Source organism: Schistocerca serialis, chromosome 7 (assembly GCF_023864345.2).
Source record: "Schistocerca serialis cubense isolate TAMUIC-IGC-003099 chromosome 7, iqSchSeri2.2, whole genome shotgun sequence".
NCBI lineage: Eukaryota > Metazoa > Arthropoda > Insecta > Orthoptera > Acrididae > Schistocerca > Schistocerca serialis.
Window position 1 is genome coordinate 129139719 of NC_064644.1, and position 18011 is coordinate 129157729.

General features: G+C 39.0%; 1 protein-coding gene across 1 annotated transcript in view; it reads left to right on the forward strand.

The window, feature by feature from the left end:
* Positions 1 to 10136: 10136 nt before the first annotated feature.
* The window catches only part of LOC126412926 (adenylate kinase 9-like), a 443130-nt gene continuing 435255 nt past the window's right edge, over positions 10137 to 18011 (forward strand). Inside the window, exons 1-2 of the mRNA XM_050082814.1 lie at positions 10137 to 10391; positions 12607 to 12703. Coding sequence (XP_049938771.1) covers positions 10137 to 10391; positions 12607 to 12703 — 352 coding nt within the window. The remainder of the gene's footprint in view (positions 10392 to 12606; positions 12704 to 18011) is intronic.

Here is an 18011-nt window from a genome sequence, read left to right on the forward strand (position 1 = left end):
GTTGAGATACTGTTTCTGTAGGAGTAATTATCAACTTTGGTGATGTAGTGACCAGTGAATTGTGATTAATTTCATTCATTGGGTTGTTATTTCAAGATGAGTTGACAGTTAAATGAATGCATTTATTCTACAAAAAACTGTATTTTAACAGTGTGTAGAAATCACATATATGAATTTACTAAGTAATGTTCAGGCAATTGGAAAAATTAACTGTACTTCCTTACAGAAGTCAGTTAGCCTATTTCTTATTTCAGCAATCATATCCATGATTTCTGTTGAAACTATCGAGATCAAATAAATTTACAGTGTATGTATTACTGATTTATTTATGTATCTAAAAACAAAGATGATGTGACTTACCAAACGAAAGTGCTGGCAGGTTGATAGACACACAAACAAACACAAACATACACACAAAATTCAAGCTTTTGCAACCAACGGTTGCTTCATCAGGAAAGAGGGAAGGAGAGGGAAAGATGAAAGGATGTGGGTTTTAAGGGAGAGGGTAAGGAGTCATTCCAATCCCCCGCAAAATGTGTCATCTAGAATGCAGAATTCAAATTTGTGGCAGTGATATGGCTGAATTGTTGACATCAGTATGGGAGAGCACCACCGACAAAAACAAGCATATTGAGACTGTTCAAAAAATTAAAAAAGGTAAACAGTATCAAAGACCTCCCTTGAGGTGAATGTCCCCCTGTATCTCAAAAACATCTCAACATAGTGCATGCTGCATATCAATGCAGACCCCAGAAGCCAATTTGTCATGCATGACGTGACTTGCAGGAAGCACAATCAACTGTCTGTACATTGTGCACAAAGTGCTAATGGTCCAAGCATTGGAGCCAAATGATCAGCCTGTGCAGGATCCACTGTATGGTTCTGCGCTGCCCTCCATAGGTGCTGACATTCATTACCTGAAAGGCCTGGTTTCAGCTTTAGGATTTGCAGCTCGGAAACACATACAACACACATGAACACATCAGTGATAGCATGTAGATTAATGTTTGATGAGGCCTAGTGCACAGGAGGGTGATAGGCCCATTCTTATTTGCAGAGGAAACAATAAGTAGAAGTGCGTACCAGGACATGCCTGAACAGAATGAAGAGCTGCAACCATCCATCATCATCCAGCATGATGGTGCACCCCCACATTAGAGTTTGAATGTGCATTGGAAAAAAGTGCCAAGGTAACAGCTGAGGGAAAAAAACCTCTGCAGTATTGGGTCGGATAGTAAGAGCAGTAGCGGATGTCTTGCTGACTGAAATACATCATACAAGGGTAGGTTATATTCATAGTGGGTATCATGCAAGTGGATACCGCGTCAGTGCCATAGGTCATGAGAGTGAAAGGAGTCCAGTGCGGCAGCACGGTGTGCTGCCTTGAGCCCTCTGCTGCACTGTGTCATTAGTGACTTGGCACAGCATCATCAGACTGATGGTGAATGGTGGCAGCTCTCTGTTGGTTAGTGTCTCCTGTTACTGCATGGCACAGTCTTTCCACAGCTGCTCCTCGAGCAGTTCTGCTTCCTTGGCATGCTGCACTTCATAGAGCTGCAGTCATTTCTCTTGTGAATGGGCGATATATACTGCCGTTTTGTCTACTCTTTCCTTCACACTGGTCAACCCCATAGCTTTAGGCGTTGCTGCCATTGCCATTAGGATGACGGATGTCTTCTGGGTGCCCTTTCCTGCGGCGCTGCTGGGGTGGTCACAGGGACAGGCACCCAAATGCTCTTCTTTGAGGGTGCAGAAGCATTCACTGGAGTTCAAACCTATTCTGCTGATTGTAGGCCTGGGGAAAGGGCTGCACACAGTTGCCTCAAGGCCTCATCCTTCTCTGCAGCCACAGCTTCTGCAAAAGCAGCCCTCTCTGCTACCATGATGGCTTTGAGGACTGCTGTGGCTTCCTTCATGGCAGTGCGGAAGTCAATGCCGCTGTTCCTCTCAGGGGTGTGAGCTGCATCCTGCGTGGTTGTCTCTGCAGTTGGTGGGAGGAGCTGTTTCTGTGCTGTGTCTAAGCTGAGCCACTGCCGTTGTCTTCATTTCCACTGCATTGATGTGGCTGCGGCTGCCTCACCACCTTTGGCATGGCTGTGTCTTGGAAAAAGCCAGACAACCACGCCAGCTGGCAGTGTGCAACCCGCCGCACCAGGCACAAGTCGCCAACACCACGGTTGCAGGCGAAGCTGTCTTGCTTGCCAGAGCACCACAGTGCATCGTGTTGTGCCAATACTTGGTGACAGGGCCCTCACCCTGGCAATTGAAGCAATGGGGCTGAGGGTCCATGCCAGATGGAAGAGCTGTCGTGACAGGGAAGCCCAGCAGCTTCCGCAATGCGAAAATGCCACCATCACCATCGGCCGTTTACACAGTCATGATCGTCGGGCTCTTCTTATTGGTCTGGTTGCATAACCTTGCAGCTGCATTACTGAAATCTGCTTACAGCACCCCTTATTGGACTGCTGCCTCATCACAGCACCAAGGCACCCCCCCCCCCCCCCCCTTAGAAGTGCATTCGCCATCTTTTTCCCTCCAGCAGGAGGTGTCTACTCATGCACTGGCAGCATCTCAGCAATATGGGCATCCACAGTGCTCTTAATCGCCCTGTGATCAGACAAGTTTGCTGCCAGAATGCAGATTAGGAAGTCTGAATTGACAGACTCCTAGACCACCTTGTTCTTGGCACAGCTCATCATTAAGTCAAACAGTTCTGTCCACATGCCTCTGCATTTGACATACAAATGGGGGACAGCGCGTGACTCATCTTCCCGGTTCTTCTCGGCTTTGTTGATAGACTCAGTGAGTTACACAACTGATGGTCCCCTCATGGCAGTAGGTTTCTTCTGCGTAGACTTCTTTCCCATGCTGTGGTTGTGCAGAACACAACAATCTGCTTGCATTGTTAAAAAAACAACGCATGCCAATTTGCTTCTTGCAATGGCCACACCACAGAACTTCTTCCTAAACTCTCTTTGGCCAAGAAAGCATAGCGTGCAGTGGCAGTGATGCATACACCTCACTGGCTCAGGCCAAACTCTTCCAGCAAAGTTTCCAGTGAAATGGATGGTTTATGAGGTCCCATCACATGGCCACTGCACTCTCTCACTGTCATGATTAGATTAGATTAGATTAATACTAGTTCCATGGATCATGAATACGATATTTCGTAATGATGTGGAACGAGTCAAATTTTCCAATACATGACATAATTAGGTTAATTTAACAACATACTTAAGTTAATATAACAACTTTATTTTTTTGAGTTTTTTTATTTTTATTTTATTTTATTTTATTTTATTTTTTTTCTTAATTTATATCTAAAAATTCCTCTATGGAGTAGAAGGAGTTGTCATTCAGAAATTCTTTTAATTTCTTCTTAAATACTTGTTGGTTATCTGTCAGACTTTTGATACTATTTGGTAAGTGACCAAAGACTTTAGTGCCAGTATAATTCCCCCCCCCCCTTCTGTGCCAAAGTTAGATTTAATTTGAATAGTGAAGATCGTCCTTTCTTCTAGTATTGTAGTTATGCACACTGCTATTACTTTTGAATTGGGTTTGGTTGTTAATAACAAATTTCATGAGAGAGTATGTATACTGAGAAGCTACTGTGAATATCCCTAGATCCTTAAATAAATGTCTGCAGGATGATCTTGAGTGGACTCCAGCTATTATTCTGATTACACGCTTCTGTGCAATAAATACTTTATTCCTCAGTGATGAATTACCCCAAAATATGATGCCATATGAAAGCAATGAGTGAAAATAGGCGTAGTAAGCTAATTTACTAAGATGTTTATCACCAAAATTTGCAATGACCCTTATTGCATAAGTAGCTGAACTCAAACGTTTCAGCAGATCATCAATGTGTTTCTTCCAATTTAATCTCTCATCAATGGACACACCTAAAAATTTGGAATATTCTACCTTAGCTATATGCTTCTGATTAAGGTCTATATTTATTAATGGCGTCATACCATTCACTGTACGGAACTGTATGTACTGTGTCTTATCAAAATTCAATGAGAGTCCGTTTACAAGGAACCACTTAGTAATTTTCTGAAAGATAGTATTGACAATTTCATCAGTTAATTCTTGTTTCTCAGGTGTGATTACTATACTTGTATCATCAGCAAAGAGAACTAACTTTGCCTCTTCATGAATATAGAATGGCAAGTCATTAATATATAATAAGAACAACAAAGGACCCAAGACTGACCCTTGTGGAACCCCATTCTTGATAGTTCCCCAGTTTGAGGAATGTGCTGATCTTTGCATGTTACGAGAACTACTTATTTCAACTTTCTGCACTCTTCCAGTTAGGTACAAATTAAACCATTTGTGCACTGTCCCACTCATGCCACAATACTTGAGCTTGTATAGCAGAATTTCATGATTTACACAATCAAAAGCCTTTGAGAGGTCACAAAAAATCCCAATGGGAGGTGTTCGGTTATTCAGATCATTCAAAATTTGACTGGTGAAAGCATATATGGCATTTTCTGTTGAAAAACCTTTCTGGAAACCAAACTGACATTTTGTTAGTACTTCATTTTTACAGATATGTGAAGCTACTCTTGAATACATTACTTTCTCAAAAATTTTGGATAAAGCTGTTAGAAGGGAGATTGGACGGTAATTGTTGACATCAGATCTATCCCCCTTTTTATGCAAAGGTATAACAATAGCATATTTCAGTCTATCAGGGAAAATGCCCTGTTCCAGAGAGCTATTACACAGGTGGCTGAGAATCTTACTTATCTGTTGAGAACAAGCTTTTAGTATTTTGCTGGAAATGCCATCAATTCCATGTGAGTTTTTGCTTTTAAGCAAGTTTATTATTTTCCTAATTTCAGAGGGAGAAGTGGGTGAGATTTCAATTGTATCAAATTGCATAGGTATGGCCTCTTCCATTAACAGCCTAGCATCTTCTAATGAACACCTGGATCCTACTATATCCACAACATTTAGAAAATGATTATTAAAAATATTTTCAACTTCTGGCTTTTTGTTCATAAAGTTTTCATTCAATTTGATGGTAATACTGTCTTCCTCTGCTCTTGGTTGACCTGTTTCTCTTTTAATAATATTCAAAATTGTTTTAATTTTATTATCAGAGTTGCTGATTTCAGACATGATACACATACTCCTGGATTTTTTAATAACTTTTCTTAATATAACACAGTAGTTTTTATAATTTTTGATAGTTTCTGGGTCACTACTCTTTCTTGCTGTCAGATACATTTCCCTTTTCCGGTTACAAGATATTTTTATACCCTTAGTAAGCCATTGCTTGTTACAAGGTTTCTTACGAGTATATTTAACTATTTTCTTGGGGAAGCAGTTTTCAAATGCATTTACAAAAATGTCATGAAATAAATTATATTTTAAATTGGCATCAGGTTCACGGTACACCTCATCCCAGTCTAACTGCTGTAGGCTTTCCCTGAAATTTGCAATTGTTAAATCGTTGACTGAACGTACTACTTTGGAGGACTGTTTAGTATTGCTGAATGGAGCTATGTCATATATTGTAACTAGCTGTGCACCATGATCAGAAAGACCATTCTCAACAGGCTGAGCATTTATCTGGTTAAACTTATCTTGGTCTATAAAGAAGTTATCTATCAGTGAGCTGCTATCTTTTACCACCCGAGTAGGAAAATCAATAACGGGTGTCAAATTGAAAGAACCGAGTAATACTTCAAGGTCATTTTTCCTATTACCCTCTTTCAGAGAATCTACATTGAAGTCCCCACAAATAATAATTTGCTTCCCCCTGTCTGACAGATAGCACAACAAGGAGTCCAAATTTTTCAGAAATAGATGAAAATTTCCTGATGGGGACCTATATACAGTTACAATTATAAATGTGCCTTTATTTGATTTAAGGTCACAGGCACATGCTTCTATATGTTTCTCTACACAAAACTTTTTTGTTTCTATACTTTTTGCACAATGATAACTTTTGACATATATGGCAACTCCTCCTTTCTCCATATTTTCTCTCATTACATGATGTTAGACTTGTTTTTGTTGGGTTACATCAAAAGTCGTTTGTACAAAACACCAGTCAATGACAATACTACTCTTCATGCATGACTCAATGAAGTACTCAGAACTTTTGATGCTACAGAGCTGACATGTACATGAACAAAACTCAAATATTGTCTTGATGTTCTATGAACAATGAGTGAGGCACACATTGAAATTATGGCATAATAGAAAAAAAAAGAAAAAGAAAAAAAAACTTTGAGATCTGCTAAGCATGTTACAATAAACCACAATGAGCAACTCTAATAGTTTCCAAGTTATCAGAAAATGGAAAGTCCAATGGAATAACAACAATATGGAACAGACAGATGACTGCTCACAACATGAAGAAAGCGTCGAGTCTCTGAGAGGCACAAAGAAAGAATGCTAAAAATCTTTAAGCTTTCACACAAAGCTCATCTTCTGAACTAGAAAATACACACACATTCACACAAGTACTACTCACATAAACATGGCCATTGTTTCTGTGTGCAACGACCCAACTTGGACCTTAGTGTCCAGAGACAGTGGCCGTGTTTGTGTGAATGTTTCAGGAAGTATCTTATAATATTAAAAAATGAAGTTACTATGTTTTTGATAGTAATCTAAAAAACAGGTAAAGTATAGAATACAGACACAAAAAATAATAGGCAATCACAAGGGCCTGCCAAGTATTTTCAGGAAACTAAAATGTCCTAATTGGAATATTTGACTAACTATCATGTTATTCAGGTACAGTAAAATTGCACATTTTTGGAAACAAATTATGTCTACAAGATTATAGCAGTAGGTTTTATAAAATTTTTAAAGTATTGGACTTTAAGATTAAAAAAATCTGGAATACTTATGATGACAAGAGTTTTGATTGGTGATAAATTTTGAAATTCATAGTTTCAGGTAATATAAGATGCTCTTTAGAAAGAGAAAATTAAGGGTTTTCAAGCAAAATATGTCAATCCTAAAACAAAAAAATTATTAGTAGGGTCCGGTTTTGCAGTGCACATGATTTTATCAGCCTGAAATTTTATCAGCAGCATGAAAATTATTCACTGAATTATAAAACTATAAGAAATAAAGCTTGGATAAAATTAAGGAGATTTCATATATACACAGAACAAGTATATTACGCGAAATTGAGAGTAGAGGAAGAAACTACATATATTAGGAATGGTTTTGTGCCCTTCTATGTTTCCATACTAAAAAAAATGTTATGCTCAACAGGACACAACTCAGTTTGGAAACCAATATAAGATTAATTTTGACAGTGAGTTGCGGTTCATTAATCTCCTAAAATGTTACAATGTTCAGGTAAAGTGCATTTTTCTACCATCTGATACACAATATCATCATAAAGGTCATTCTGCATTGTTATGGTTTTAAATAATGATAAAAAATTGATGTAACCTTATCTAGATATTATTGTGGCTATGAAAAGCTGTCTTGTTCATAGGACTTATAATTTTTGTCTCTGAAGACTGACCCTTGATAACATAAGGATACAGTCACAGTTAATGTATTTAAAGGGCAGTTCCATCCCAGCTCACGCAAACCAGTTATGGAATCTGGTTGAGGACCCTGCTGATAAGGGGGTCAATGAGCTAAATTTTAATTATTCTAAGTAATGTAATTGGATAGATAAGAAAAATCTCCTCATCAAGCAGCAGCAGGAGAACACACCTAGCTATCAGAGCTGTTGGCTCCTTCTTCCAGCAGAAGGCCTAAAGGGTGATGGAAAAGGAACCGGAGAGGTGTAGAAAAACCTTTTATATACATATGTTCTCCTGCTGCTGCTTGGTGAGTAGATTTTTTTTATCAATCCAATTACATTATATTGTCAAAAATTGATCATCTTCATTGTTATTAATCTAAGTGGTACTTCAATTGAGACAGAAGCGATTGGAAGCAAATATACGAGTAAGTAGTTAACCCATGGTTCATATTGTCAAATCTCATTGTTTGTATTGTTCCTTTAATAAATAAATGTTACTCTGTTGACTTTTGATCATTACCATTTATTATGTAATCATATCACAGAAAAAGTTAATGATCTGTAAAGCCACTTATTAGTAATCTAACTTTCTAGCCCCAAAGCACTATCATTATAATTTCACATATCTGCCTGAGAATGGGTTGTCACTATGCACCACAATACATTTTATTTCACAATAACACTTCCAGGATCTAGTTGTTAGCACTAATTGCTGGTAACACTAATAACCTGATTTCTAGTAGCCATCTCAAATTTATCTATAGTGAAAACATCTGGTATGGAATTCACTCATTCTTACAGGGTCAAATAAGAAGGTATTTGCAAATAAATTAACAGTGGTATTGATACCTAGGCCGCTCAGGTTATATCAGATCAAAAGGTTAGTGCAAGGTTGGAATTACTATGAAATTATTTCAGTTCATGTATCAATTATTAACACTGGTCCCTTTATTCTACACTCCTGGAAATGGAAAAAAGAACACATTGACACCGGTGTGTCAGACCCACCATACTTGCTCCGGACACTGCGAGAGGGCTGTACAAGCAATGATCACTCGCACGGCACAGCGGACACACCAGGAACCGCGGTGTTGGCCGTCGAATGGCGCTAGCTGCGCAGCATTTGTGCACCGCCGCCGTCAGTGTCAGCCAGTTTGCCGTGGTATACAGAGCTCCATCGCAGTCTTTAACACTGGTAGCATGCCGCGACAGCGTGGACGTGAACCGTATGTGCAGTTGACGGACTTTGAGTGAGGGCGTATAGTGGGCATGCGGGAGGCCGGGTGGACGTACCGCCGAATTGCTCAACACGTGGGGCGTGAGGTCTCCACAGTACATCGATGTTGTCGCCAGTGGTCGGCGGAAGGTGCACGTGCCCGTCGACCTGGGACCGGGCCGCAGCGACGCACGGATGCACGCCAAGACCGTAGGATCCTACGCAGTGCCGTAGGGGACCGCACCGCCACTTCCCAGCAAATTAGGGACACTTGCTCCTGGGGTATCGGTGAGGACCATTCGCAACCGTCTCCATGAAGCTGGGCTACGGTCCCGCATGCCGTTAGGCCTTCTTCCGCTCACGCCCCAACATCGTGCAGCCCGCCTCCAGTGGTGTCGCGACAGGCGTGAATGGAGGGACGAATGGAGACGTGTCGTCTTCAGCGATGAGAGTCGCTTCTGCCTTGGTGCCAATGATGGTCGTATGCGTGTTTGGCGCCGTGCAGGTGAGCGCCACAATCAGGACTGCATACGACTGAGGCACACAGGGCCAACACCCGGCTTCATGGTGTAGGAAGCGATCTCCTACACTGGCCGTACACCACTGGTGAACGTCGAGGGGACACTGAATAGTGCACGGTACATCCAAACCGTCATCGAACCCATCGTTCTACCATTCCTAGACTGGCAAGGGAACTTGCTGTTCCAACAGGACAATGCAGGTCCGCATGTATCCCGTGCCACCCAACGTGCTCTAGAAGGTGTAAGTCAACTACCCTGCCCAGCAAGATCTCCGGATCTGTCCCCCATTGAGCATGTTTGGGACTGGGTGAAGCGTCGTCTGACGCAGCCTGCACGTCCAGCACGAACACTGGTCCAACTGAGGCGCCAGGTGGAAATGGCATGGCAAGCCGTTCCACAGGACTACATCCAGCATCTCTACGATCGTCTCCATGGGAGAATAGCAGCCTGCATTGCTGCGAAAGGTGGATATACACTGTACTAGTGCCGACATTGTGCATGCTCTGTTGCCTGTGTCTATGTGCCTGTGGTTCTGTCAGTGTGATCATGTGAGGTATCTGACCCCAGGAATGTGTCAATAAAGTTTCCCCTTCCTGGGACAATGAATTCACGGTGTTCTTATTTCAATTTCCAGGAGTGTACATGAAAGTTGGTACTATCGGAGTTAACATGTGAAAGAACAGAGCTGTACCAAAAGCATACAATAATTAATGACAGTGGCTAATTTTATCATTTTTCTGTATTTTTTGTTTCTGGGTTTATTTAAGCACTTTAAATATTTACTTCTCACAGTTTTAATTTAGGGTAATATAGCTTCTGTAGATTTTAAAATATTGATGGATTAGTAGAATCACCAAATTTTTGAGACAGCAATATGAAAAATTTCAGTGAAGAATATCCAGTTGAAGAGGATTATCAGATTTCTGAAGATGTAGAAAATGTTCGAAATTACTTGTTGTATGGGAGAGACCTCCCAGATCACATATTAAATGTGCTTGTTGCCCCATGGTGGCAGAGTGATCCTGGTTCTTCAGCAGGATTCTTTTATGCTGGCTACCCACTTCGAAGTGGAGATGCAGACTACATCAGAAGACATGGTTTTTTTCCAGATGCATTTCTGTATTTGTCTGTAAGTATATGCAAAGGGTGCGATTGAAATCCACCTTACCACCAATTATTATAGGCTTCTCTACCAAACAAGAACTTATCTTTTATTTTTAATTAAGATATATTTCAAGGCTACATAAGATGCACACTGATTAAAATTTGCCTTGTTAAAGAAAATCAAATGTATTAAACTATATTTGTTTATGCATAGCTTATATGCAATTGTATTAAACTTGTTGTTTCTCATAGTATGATGATCACAAACCTGCCAGTAATAATTACTGTTTTATTTTCATCTGCTACACCCCTCTTCTTTTGCCTGGTCAATTTTTGTGCTTATGTTTTCTTTTGTTTAAATATTCCACTTCATTATTACTTCTTTACCTAACTGTATTTCTTTTGTTACTAATTTGGTTTGTCACTCCCTATCTCTGACTCATTGACTGTCTTATATGCAATGATAAGTGCCTTGGTTTCAAGTCTATCCTTTAAATTTTGCTTTAATGTTTTCATAACAAAAATGCATTAATATTGCGTTACTGGTGTTAGCATATATTATACTTTTATTGGGTTCAAGTTTTATCACAAACTGTTGACATGCCTCGTGTATCAACGTCATATGATTTAGAAACATAGGCTGATTAGAGTTCCAGTTTCAAAATGCTGCACAGAATTACATCAACTTTGAATGAATGGAGTATAACTGAAAAGGGGGGAAATGTTAAAAAAATGAAAATTTTCCCATTACATGGTGTCATACGCATCATTAGCTACAAATAACAGACGAATTTCAATATGATGGCTATGATGTGAATGGCACATTAAACCAAGTGTTCTGTGCAATGTGCATGTGCACAAGTTTGGCATCTAACAGTTGTGGCACTGTTAGTCAGGTAAGCTCTTCTACTAAGGCAATAATACCATATTGGATGGGGAAAGTCAGATTTTAATTGCTCTGAGGCCAAAACTGCATAAAAAGCAACAATGACACTGGTTTTTAATTGTCCAAAGGACAAAAACTGCATAAAAAGCATCAATGAAATCAGTTTTTAACTGTCGTGAGACTGGTGCAAGACATGTTAAACTTTGTTCACCATTTTCTGATGCAAGTTAAAATCAACAAACAGCATGTTCCACATCTTATCAGCATGTCTCAGGGATCATTTTCAGAAGGCGTCACACAGTGTATGCCATCAGTTCAGCTACATTTGTAATCGGAGCACTGAGCACAACATCTTTCGGATAAGCGCATGACCAGAAGTCACACGGATTAAGATCAGATTATCTGGATGGCCAGGCTATTGGGAAATAATGGCCTATAATTCTAGCGTTTCCAAAATTAGTCTACAGCAACAGCTCTGCTGATTGTGTAGTGTACAAAGGAGTGCCATCTTACATAGAAATGATCCTACTCATGCATCCAAGTTTTTGAAGGGTTGGAATAAAGTTTGTGTTCGAAAGACCCTCATAGTGTTTACCAGCGGCAGTAAAGGTAACAGGATCTGCAGAACCCAACTGCCCCCAAAAGAATATGGCCTTACAATGAACAATAGTTATCAGCCCAAACCACAGTTATCTTTGCAGAATGAAGTGGTACTGGTTTATGTGCAAGCAGATTTTCCATTGCTCATATTTTGCAATTACATCCATCTCATGAGAGGAAATGCAAAAAGTTTTATATACCAGCAAACTAATTGATAATATGTGTCTTGATGTTGATTTGTTTGAGTTTCTTCAAAACATATGTGTTGGTTGGAGCCTGTTGCCACAGTCTGACACCATTTTTCTGGCAGTAATCAGCATGATTCTTGCCTAATATATATAGTGCCTCTTTGTCTCCCAGCTACTCTGCATGTTTCTCTAACATTTTAATGCTGCAAACAAACTATCTGCCAAGTGAACTGTCCTTTTTGGCAGTGTCTAGAGCTACTTGTGGTACCATCTCCAGTTCTAAAAAGCTATTTTGTTTATTAACTTCCCTTGATTACCTCTTGAGGACAGATTCTCATTAAGTTACATTTCAGTCAGCAATTTTAGAAAGTTCCTGTAGTTCTGCGTGCCATTTCAGGATGTCTTGTGATTTTTCATTTATTTCTCTAAAATTTATGTAGTCAAATAAATTATTTTTTGTTGCTGTTCACAATAAAATGCCAAATGCCACAGTGATTTAAATTATGGTATGTGATGTCAATGTACTAATTCCACTTGTTTTAACTCTCAACTTTTATATTTCTCAGGTACCAGAAAATACTCTCAAGAAAAGAATTTTCCGTATTTATATGGATCTGTGGGAGAAGAGACAAGAAAAATTGAAGCAAATTGTGGCAGAAAGAGGTATCAGTGTAAAAAAGTTAAAGAAACATATAATCAGTGTGTCCTCAGTGCATAGATATTAATATTTTGGTGCATGTATTAGAAGAGCTTCTACTATCAACAGCCCATCCTGGAACATTGCTCACATCGTCATTTTGTGTCAAGGCTGTAACTTTTGGAATAATCATTTCAAAGGATGAAGAATGAGATAGGAAACAAGAGAAAAAGAAAGTGGGTGCTGAATAGGGGATGTACACATCAAAAAAATCAGTAAAGTTACATAAACGCTTTGTATGAAGTGGCAGATAAAAACACCAGGTGAGTACACACACACACATTGATGGAGGATAACAAAAAAGTTCAAGGAAGAGCACCTCTTGTATTATTGCAAAATAGGGGAGATAGTATCATGGATGTGATAGCAAGTTGGGGTGTTAATCATTAAAACCAAGATGTTTTTTGTTGCAGCGATGTTTCCATGAATTGTGATTTGGACGACGTCAGTTGTGCCAGTAACAGTTCTGAAGGATAATACCTATCAAGCCTGGGAGGAAAAGAAAAAAATAAACACACATACTGCAACAGCTTTCAGCGACAAAGAAAAGGCAATGAAATATTGGTTAAACGAAGGAGGTAGAAAATGCTTAAAGCTACGGAGTGTGCAAATGCATTTTCGTTTTGTAAAATCGGAGCATGAACTGTACAAGTGGAAGAATGGATTACATGAAGTAAGAAATATGCGCCAAATGGAAACCCAAAGCCATGTGAAAGAAAAACTGTTCAAAAGATTTAGAACTGCCCCTGAGGGTCTATGCATCATTACCAATTGAGATCTACAAGACTGGGCCCTCTGAATTGCACTTGACATGAACATTGCTAACTTCCGGGCTTTGTCAACCTGGCTTTTGGGCTATGCAGGTTCAAGAAATGGTACAGAATAGGAAGTTGCAAAATTATCAAGTTTATGTCACATAAAGATGTAGAGCAGCTGCCAGTGATAGACAATGCTATAAGGGAATTCATAGCTGACATAAAGACGAAACTTACTGTTATCATTGCAATTGCTGTTTATAATGCTAATCAGTTAGGTTTCATGAAAGAATTGTGTGCACACTGCACTTTATCATTTCAGGGTGAAAAAAAGATGGAGTTGGTTGCCCAATCAATGAATGCAATGACACAATTATACAGGGTGTTACAAAAAGGTACAGCCAAACTTTCAGGAAACATTCCTCACACACAAAGAAAGAAAATATGTTATGTTGACATGTGTCCAGAAATGCTTACTTTCCACGTTAGAGCTCGTTTTATTACTTCTCTTCAAATCACATTAATCATGGAATGGAAACACACAGCAATAGAACTTACCAGCATGACTTCAAACACTTTGTTACAGGAAATGTTCAAAATGTCCTCCGTGAGCAAGGATACATGCATCCACCCTCCGTCGCATGGAATCCCTGATGCTCTGATGCAACCCTGGAGAATGGTGTATTGTATCACAGCCGTCCACAATACGAGCACAAAGAGTCTCTACATTTGGTACCGGGGTTGCGTAGACAAGAGCTTTCAAATGCCCCCATAAATGAAAGTCAAGAGGGTTGAGGTCAGGAGAGCGTGGAGGCCATGGAATTGGTCTGCCTCTACCAATCCATTGGTCACCGAATCTGTTGTTGAGAAGCATATGAACACTTCTACTGAAACGTGCAGGAGCTCCATCGTGCATGAACCACATGTTGTGTCGTACTTGTAAATGCACATGTTCTAGCAGCACAGGTAGAGTATCCCGTATGAAATCATGATAACGTGGTCCATTAAGCGTAGGTGGAAGAACATGGGGCCCAAACTAAAATGAGCTCTAACATGGAAATTAATCATTTCCAGACACATGTCCACATAACATCTTTTCTTTATTTGTGTGTGAGGAATGTTTCCAGGAAGTTTGGCTGTACCTTTTTGTAACACCCTGTATATGATAATGCCAGTGACAAGTATGAGTGGTTTACTGTTTCTGCAGCTTTATATCTGTCTTCAAGAAGCGCGAGACAAATTAGGACCAAAAATAAAAAATGGACAGTTTAGTTGCAAAAATCTTGTAATCAATGCATCAAAATCTGGAAAAATGGGAAAGAATAATTTTCAACATTTCATTCGAAATGTGTTGCTACCATCCACAGAAATTAATTCATTGCTTTTGTTGGATTCATGATGAGGACATAATCAGGTGTTTGTTTGTGTGGAGGATGATGAAAAATCTTTAGATGTAATTTGAATTCCACCTGCAACTTCTAGTGCAATTCAACCTCTCGATTCAAAATTTTTTTGACTGTGGAAAGCATTTCTCAAGAAATTTCTGATACCTCTCTCTCATTTCAGGTTTATCAGAGGGACAGTATTCTACCCATATACAAGGAAATGGTAGTGAATTTTCTACAAATGCTCATTTACACGTGTTTGCTTCCATTCACTCCATTGTAAACCAGGCTTTAGGTGCTTAAAATTGATATCTGTGAACTCTGGATAATTCCACTACACAGAGTGATTTCCTGAGTCGCACGCTAGCTCAGCAGAGCTGTACAAACCACTGTTATAAGCTGTTCTTCGTGCAGCAAAAATGTGTAACTTCAACATTTTTTGCAAAATACTTGCAGTGCATTTATTTCTTTGATTGTTTTTCAGGGTTAGTTTCAACATGTCTTATTGTATCATTCCCTTGTGATTCACAAGAGGGTTGCACTTTTGTGGATGGACAACAGGTAATTGAGAGATAGTAGGTGATGGGGTAGAGAAGGCATGGGACATATGTTTCTGAACAATATTGGGAAGGTAATTTTGGTCTGTGAAGCCCTCAGTGAGACCCTTGGCATCTTTTGAGGGGGTCTGATTATCAAGGCAGATTTGACAATCACTAGTGGATAGGTTATATTTAAGGGTCTTCTTAGGATGGAATAAATGGCAGCTGCCAAAGTGGAGGTAGTGTTGGTGGTTGGTGGGTTTGATGTGGATGGAGATAATCATGTAGCCATAATTGTAATGGAGGTGGGGGTGCAGCAAGACCAAGAGTATTGGAAGTGTTAGTATAGCGGGAGGTGGCTTTGACAGGGACAAGTGCGGCATCATGTGGCAAACACTTCTAATGTTCTAACGACTTAAAGTGTGAGTGTGTATCTGGGTTATATTGGTTTATTCCCCCAAACCACCTTCCACTTCTTTACAAGGTGCCTTACTTGGAACTTGCAGCCACTCTTCTTTACTGGCTTTACTGGAAACCATCTTGACTTCTTCTCCGTAGAATAACACTACGTACAGTATTTTTAAACTCTTTCTACTTATGAAATAAGTAGACATACAAACTTCAAACTTTACATTTTGTCAGTTAACAGTGTATTTGACCTCCATACACAACAAAACTCTCTCTTTCCACATAAATATTTAACTTCCTGTAAGTCTCTCATACAGCCGAACATCAGAAACAAATGGAGTTACAGTTAAAAGAAAGTTGGCTTAGATACCATAACTTTTCTTAACATGAATCAGAAAATAATTCTTGCCTATAGCAAGCTTACATCAAGAGTTTTCAAGGTTTTTTTCATCTGTCCTTGTTTTTATAACAACAGTCAATGACACAATAAGCACAGAGCTGCATATAAACTCCATGGTTCTTCCTTACACACTCACTAAAACATTTATGACTTGCCCGACAGGTACTTTTTGGTGCCATTCGTCCACCATGCCAAATTTCTTCCCGCAACTGATTTTAAACCTGCACACACAAACATGTGACCCACAGTAGATGGTATTCTACCATACCACACTCATATCCAGAATATCGTGTGTTCGAGGTGGTAGAAGGCTGAGTGGTTCTAGAATTTACACAGAAATTCTCGAATCACTACATATTCCCCCCCTTCAGATTGAACATGCGATGTTTTATACATAATCATTATGCAAATAATATCACGTTTCATATCTTAACAGTATACATTTTTTACATATGTCTATATACATATCTTTCCTTTCAATAACAATTCTCTGTCCTCTCATGAACCATCTTTCACTTATTGTTTTCTACTCTTTTCTTATTTTACTTTGTTATTAAGACATGAGCATTTACTCGTGGTTTTAGTCAGCTTTACTAATATTTAGGAATTGTGAGGACTCTTTTTCTTTTCTTTATTTCTCTTTTTCAGTTGTAAACTTCAGGTGTTTATGACACATGAGTAATCTATTTTTTGTTCCTGTCTTTTGTACTATCTTTTTCCTAGTATGTAACATTTTCATTAGTTGTAGCTTGGAGGAACTCTAGACAAAATGAAAGTGTTCTTTTGACACTCGTTTAGTTCCATGAAACATAATAATGCTAATCGTTCATAGAATTCAGACTTCCCAGAATAATCCTTATAAAATTTGTGACTTCTCCTAGGATCAGCACCTATTCCTTGCTTGTGGGTTGACCTTACGAGAGCACTTCCTTTTTCAATTCTGGTAGGTATGCCCCTTAAAAAACATCATTGTTTTTTAGGCCACAGATCGTCCTATCTCCACGTAGGTACGCCTGCCCTTTACACTTAGTGAATGCCGAGTACGCCCCCCTTATCCATTCTGAGTAGACCTCATGGTTCATTACCATAGTATACATTTCTATGTATACCATAATTAAGTATCTTCTGATAAAGATGTAAATCTATTTTAAACTATGCATTCATTCTTTAATATATCATTTACTCCCAGAGTCCTTCTCTATTTATCAACTTATATATTTTCAATTGATACTATGTTTACATATACTATTTATGTCCCATTATCCTTCAATTCATCAGAGTACTTATTACACTGAATTTTCTTAATGATCAACATGACTAATTTGTTTCTAACTTTCATTTTCTTTCTTTGCTCATGCCTCTTTCTTATTTATCCATTACTCATTACTACTTTATATATGCTTTTGTCTCTCCTTGCTCATGAGTTCATTGTGCCTATTCTAATCTCTCTGTAGAACTGCTAATGTTCTTTGTTTATTTGCACATCTTCTTATGTACATTCGATGTAGAACCATCGTAGCTTCCTATATATAGGTGCAGATCTCCATATGTACATACATTTTCCCCTACAACACCTGGCGGTTCTCACATTGTGACTGGCTTTGTCTCATGTAATCTAATGTTTGTGTAGAAGTGTATATTTGTGTATATGTGGATGTGTGTTCGCATAGTCTGATTTTTCGGCCTTCTTATCTAAAGATAAGATTTAGGTTTCTATAAAATAAGGAAGGACTTCAGCAATAGAAGTTTGTGAATATGAAAAGAGGGAAAAAATAGACAGGTCCTCA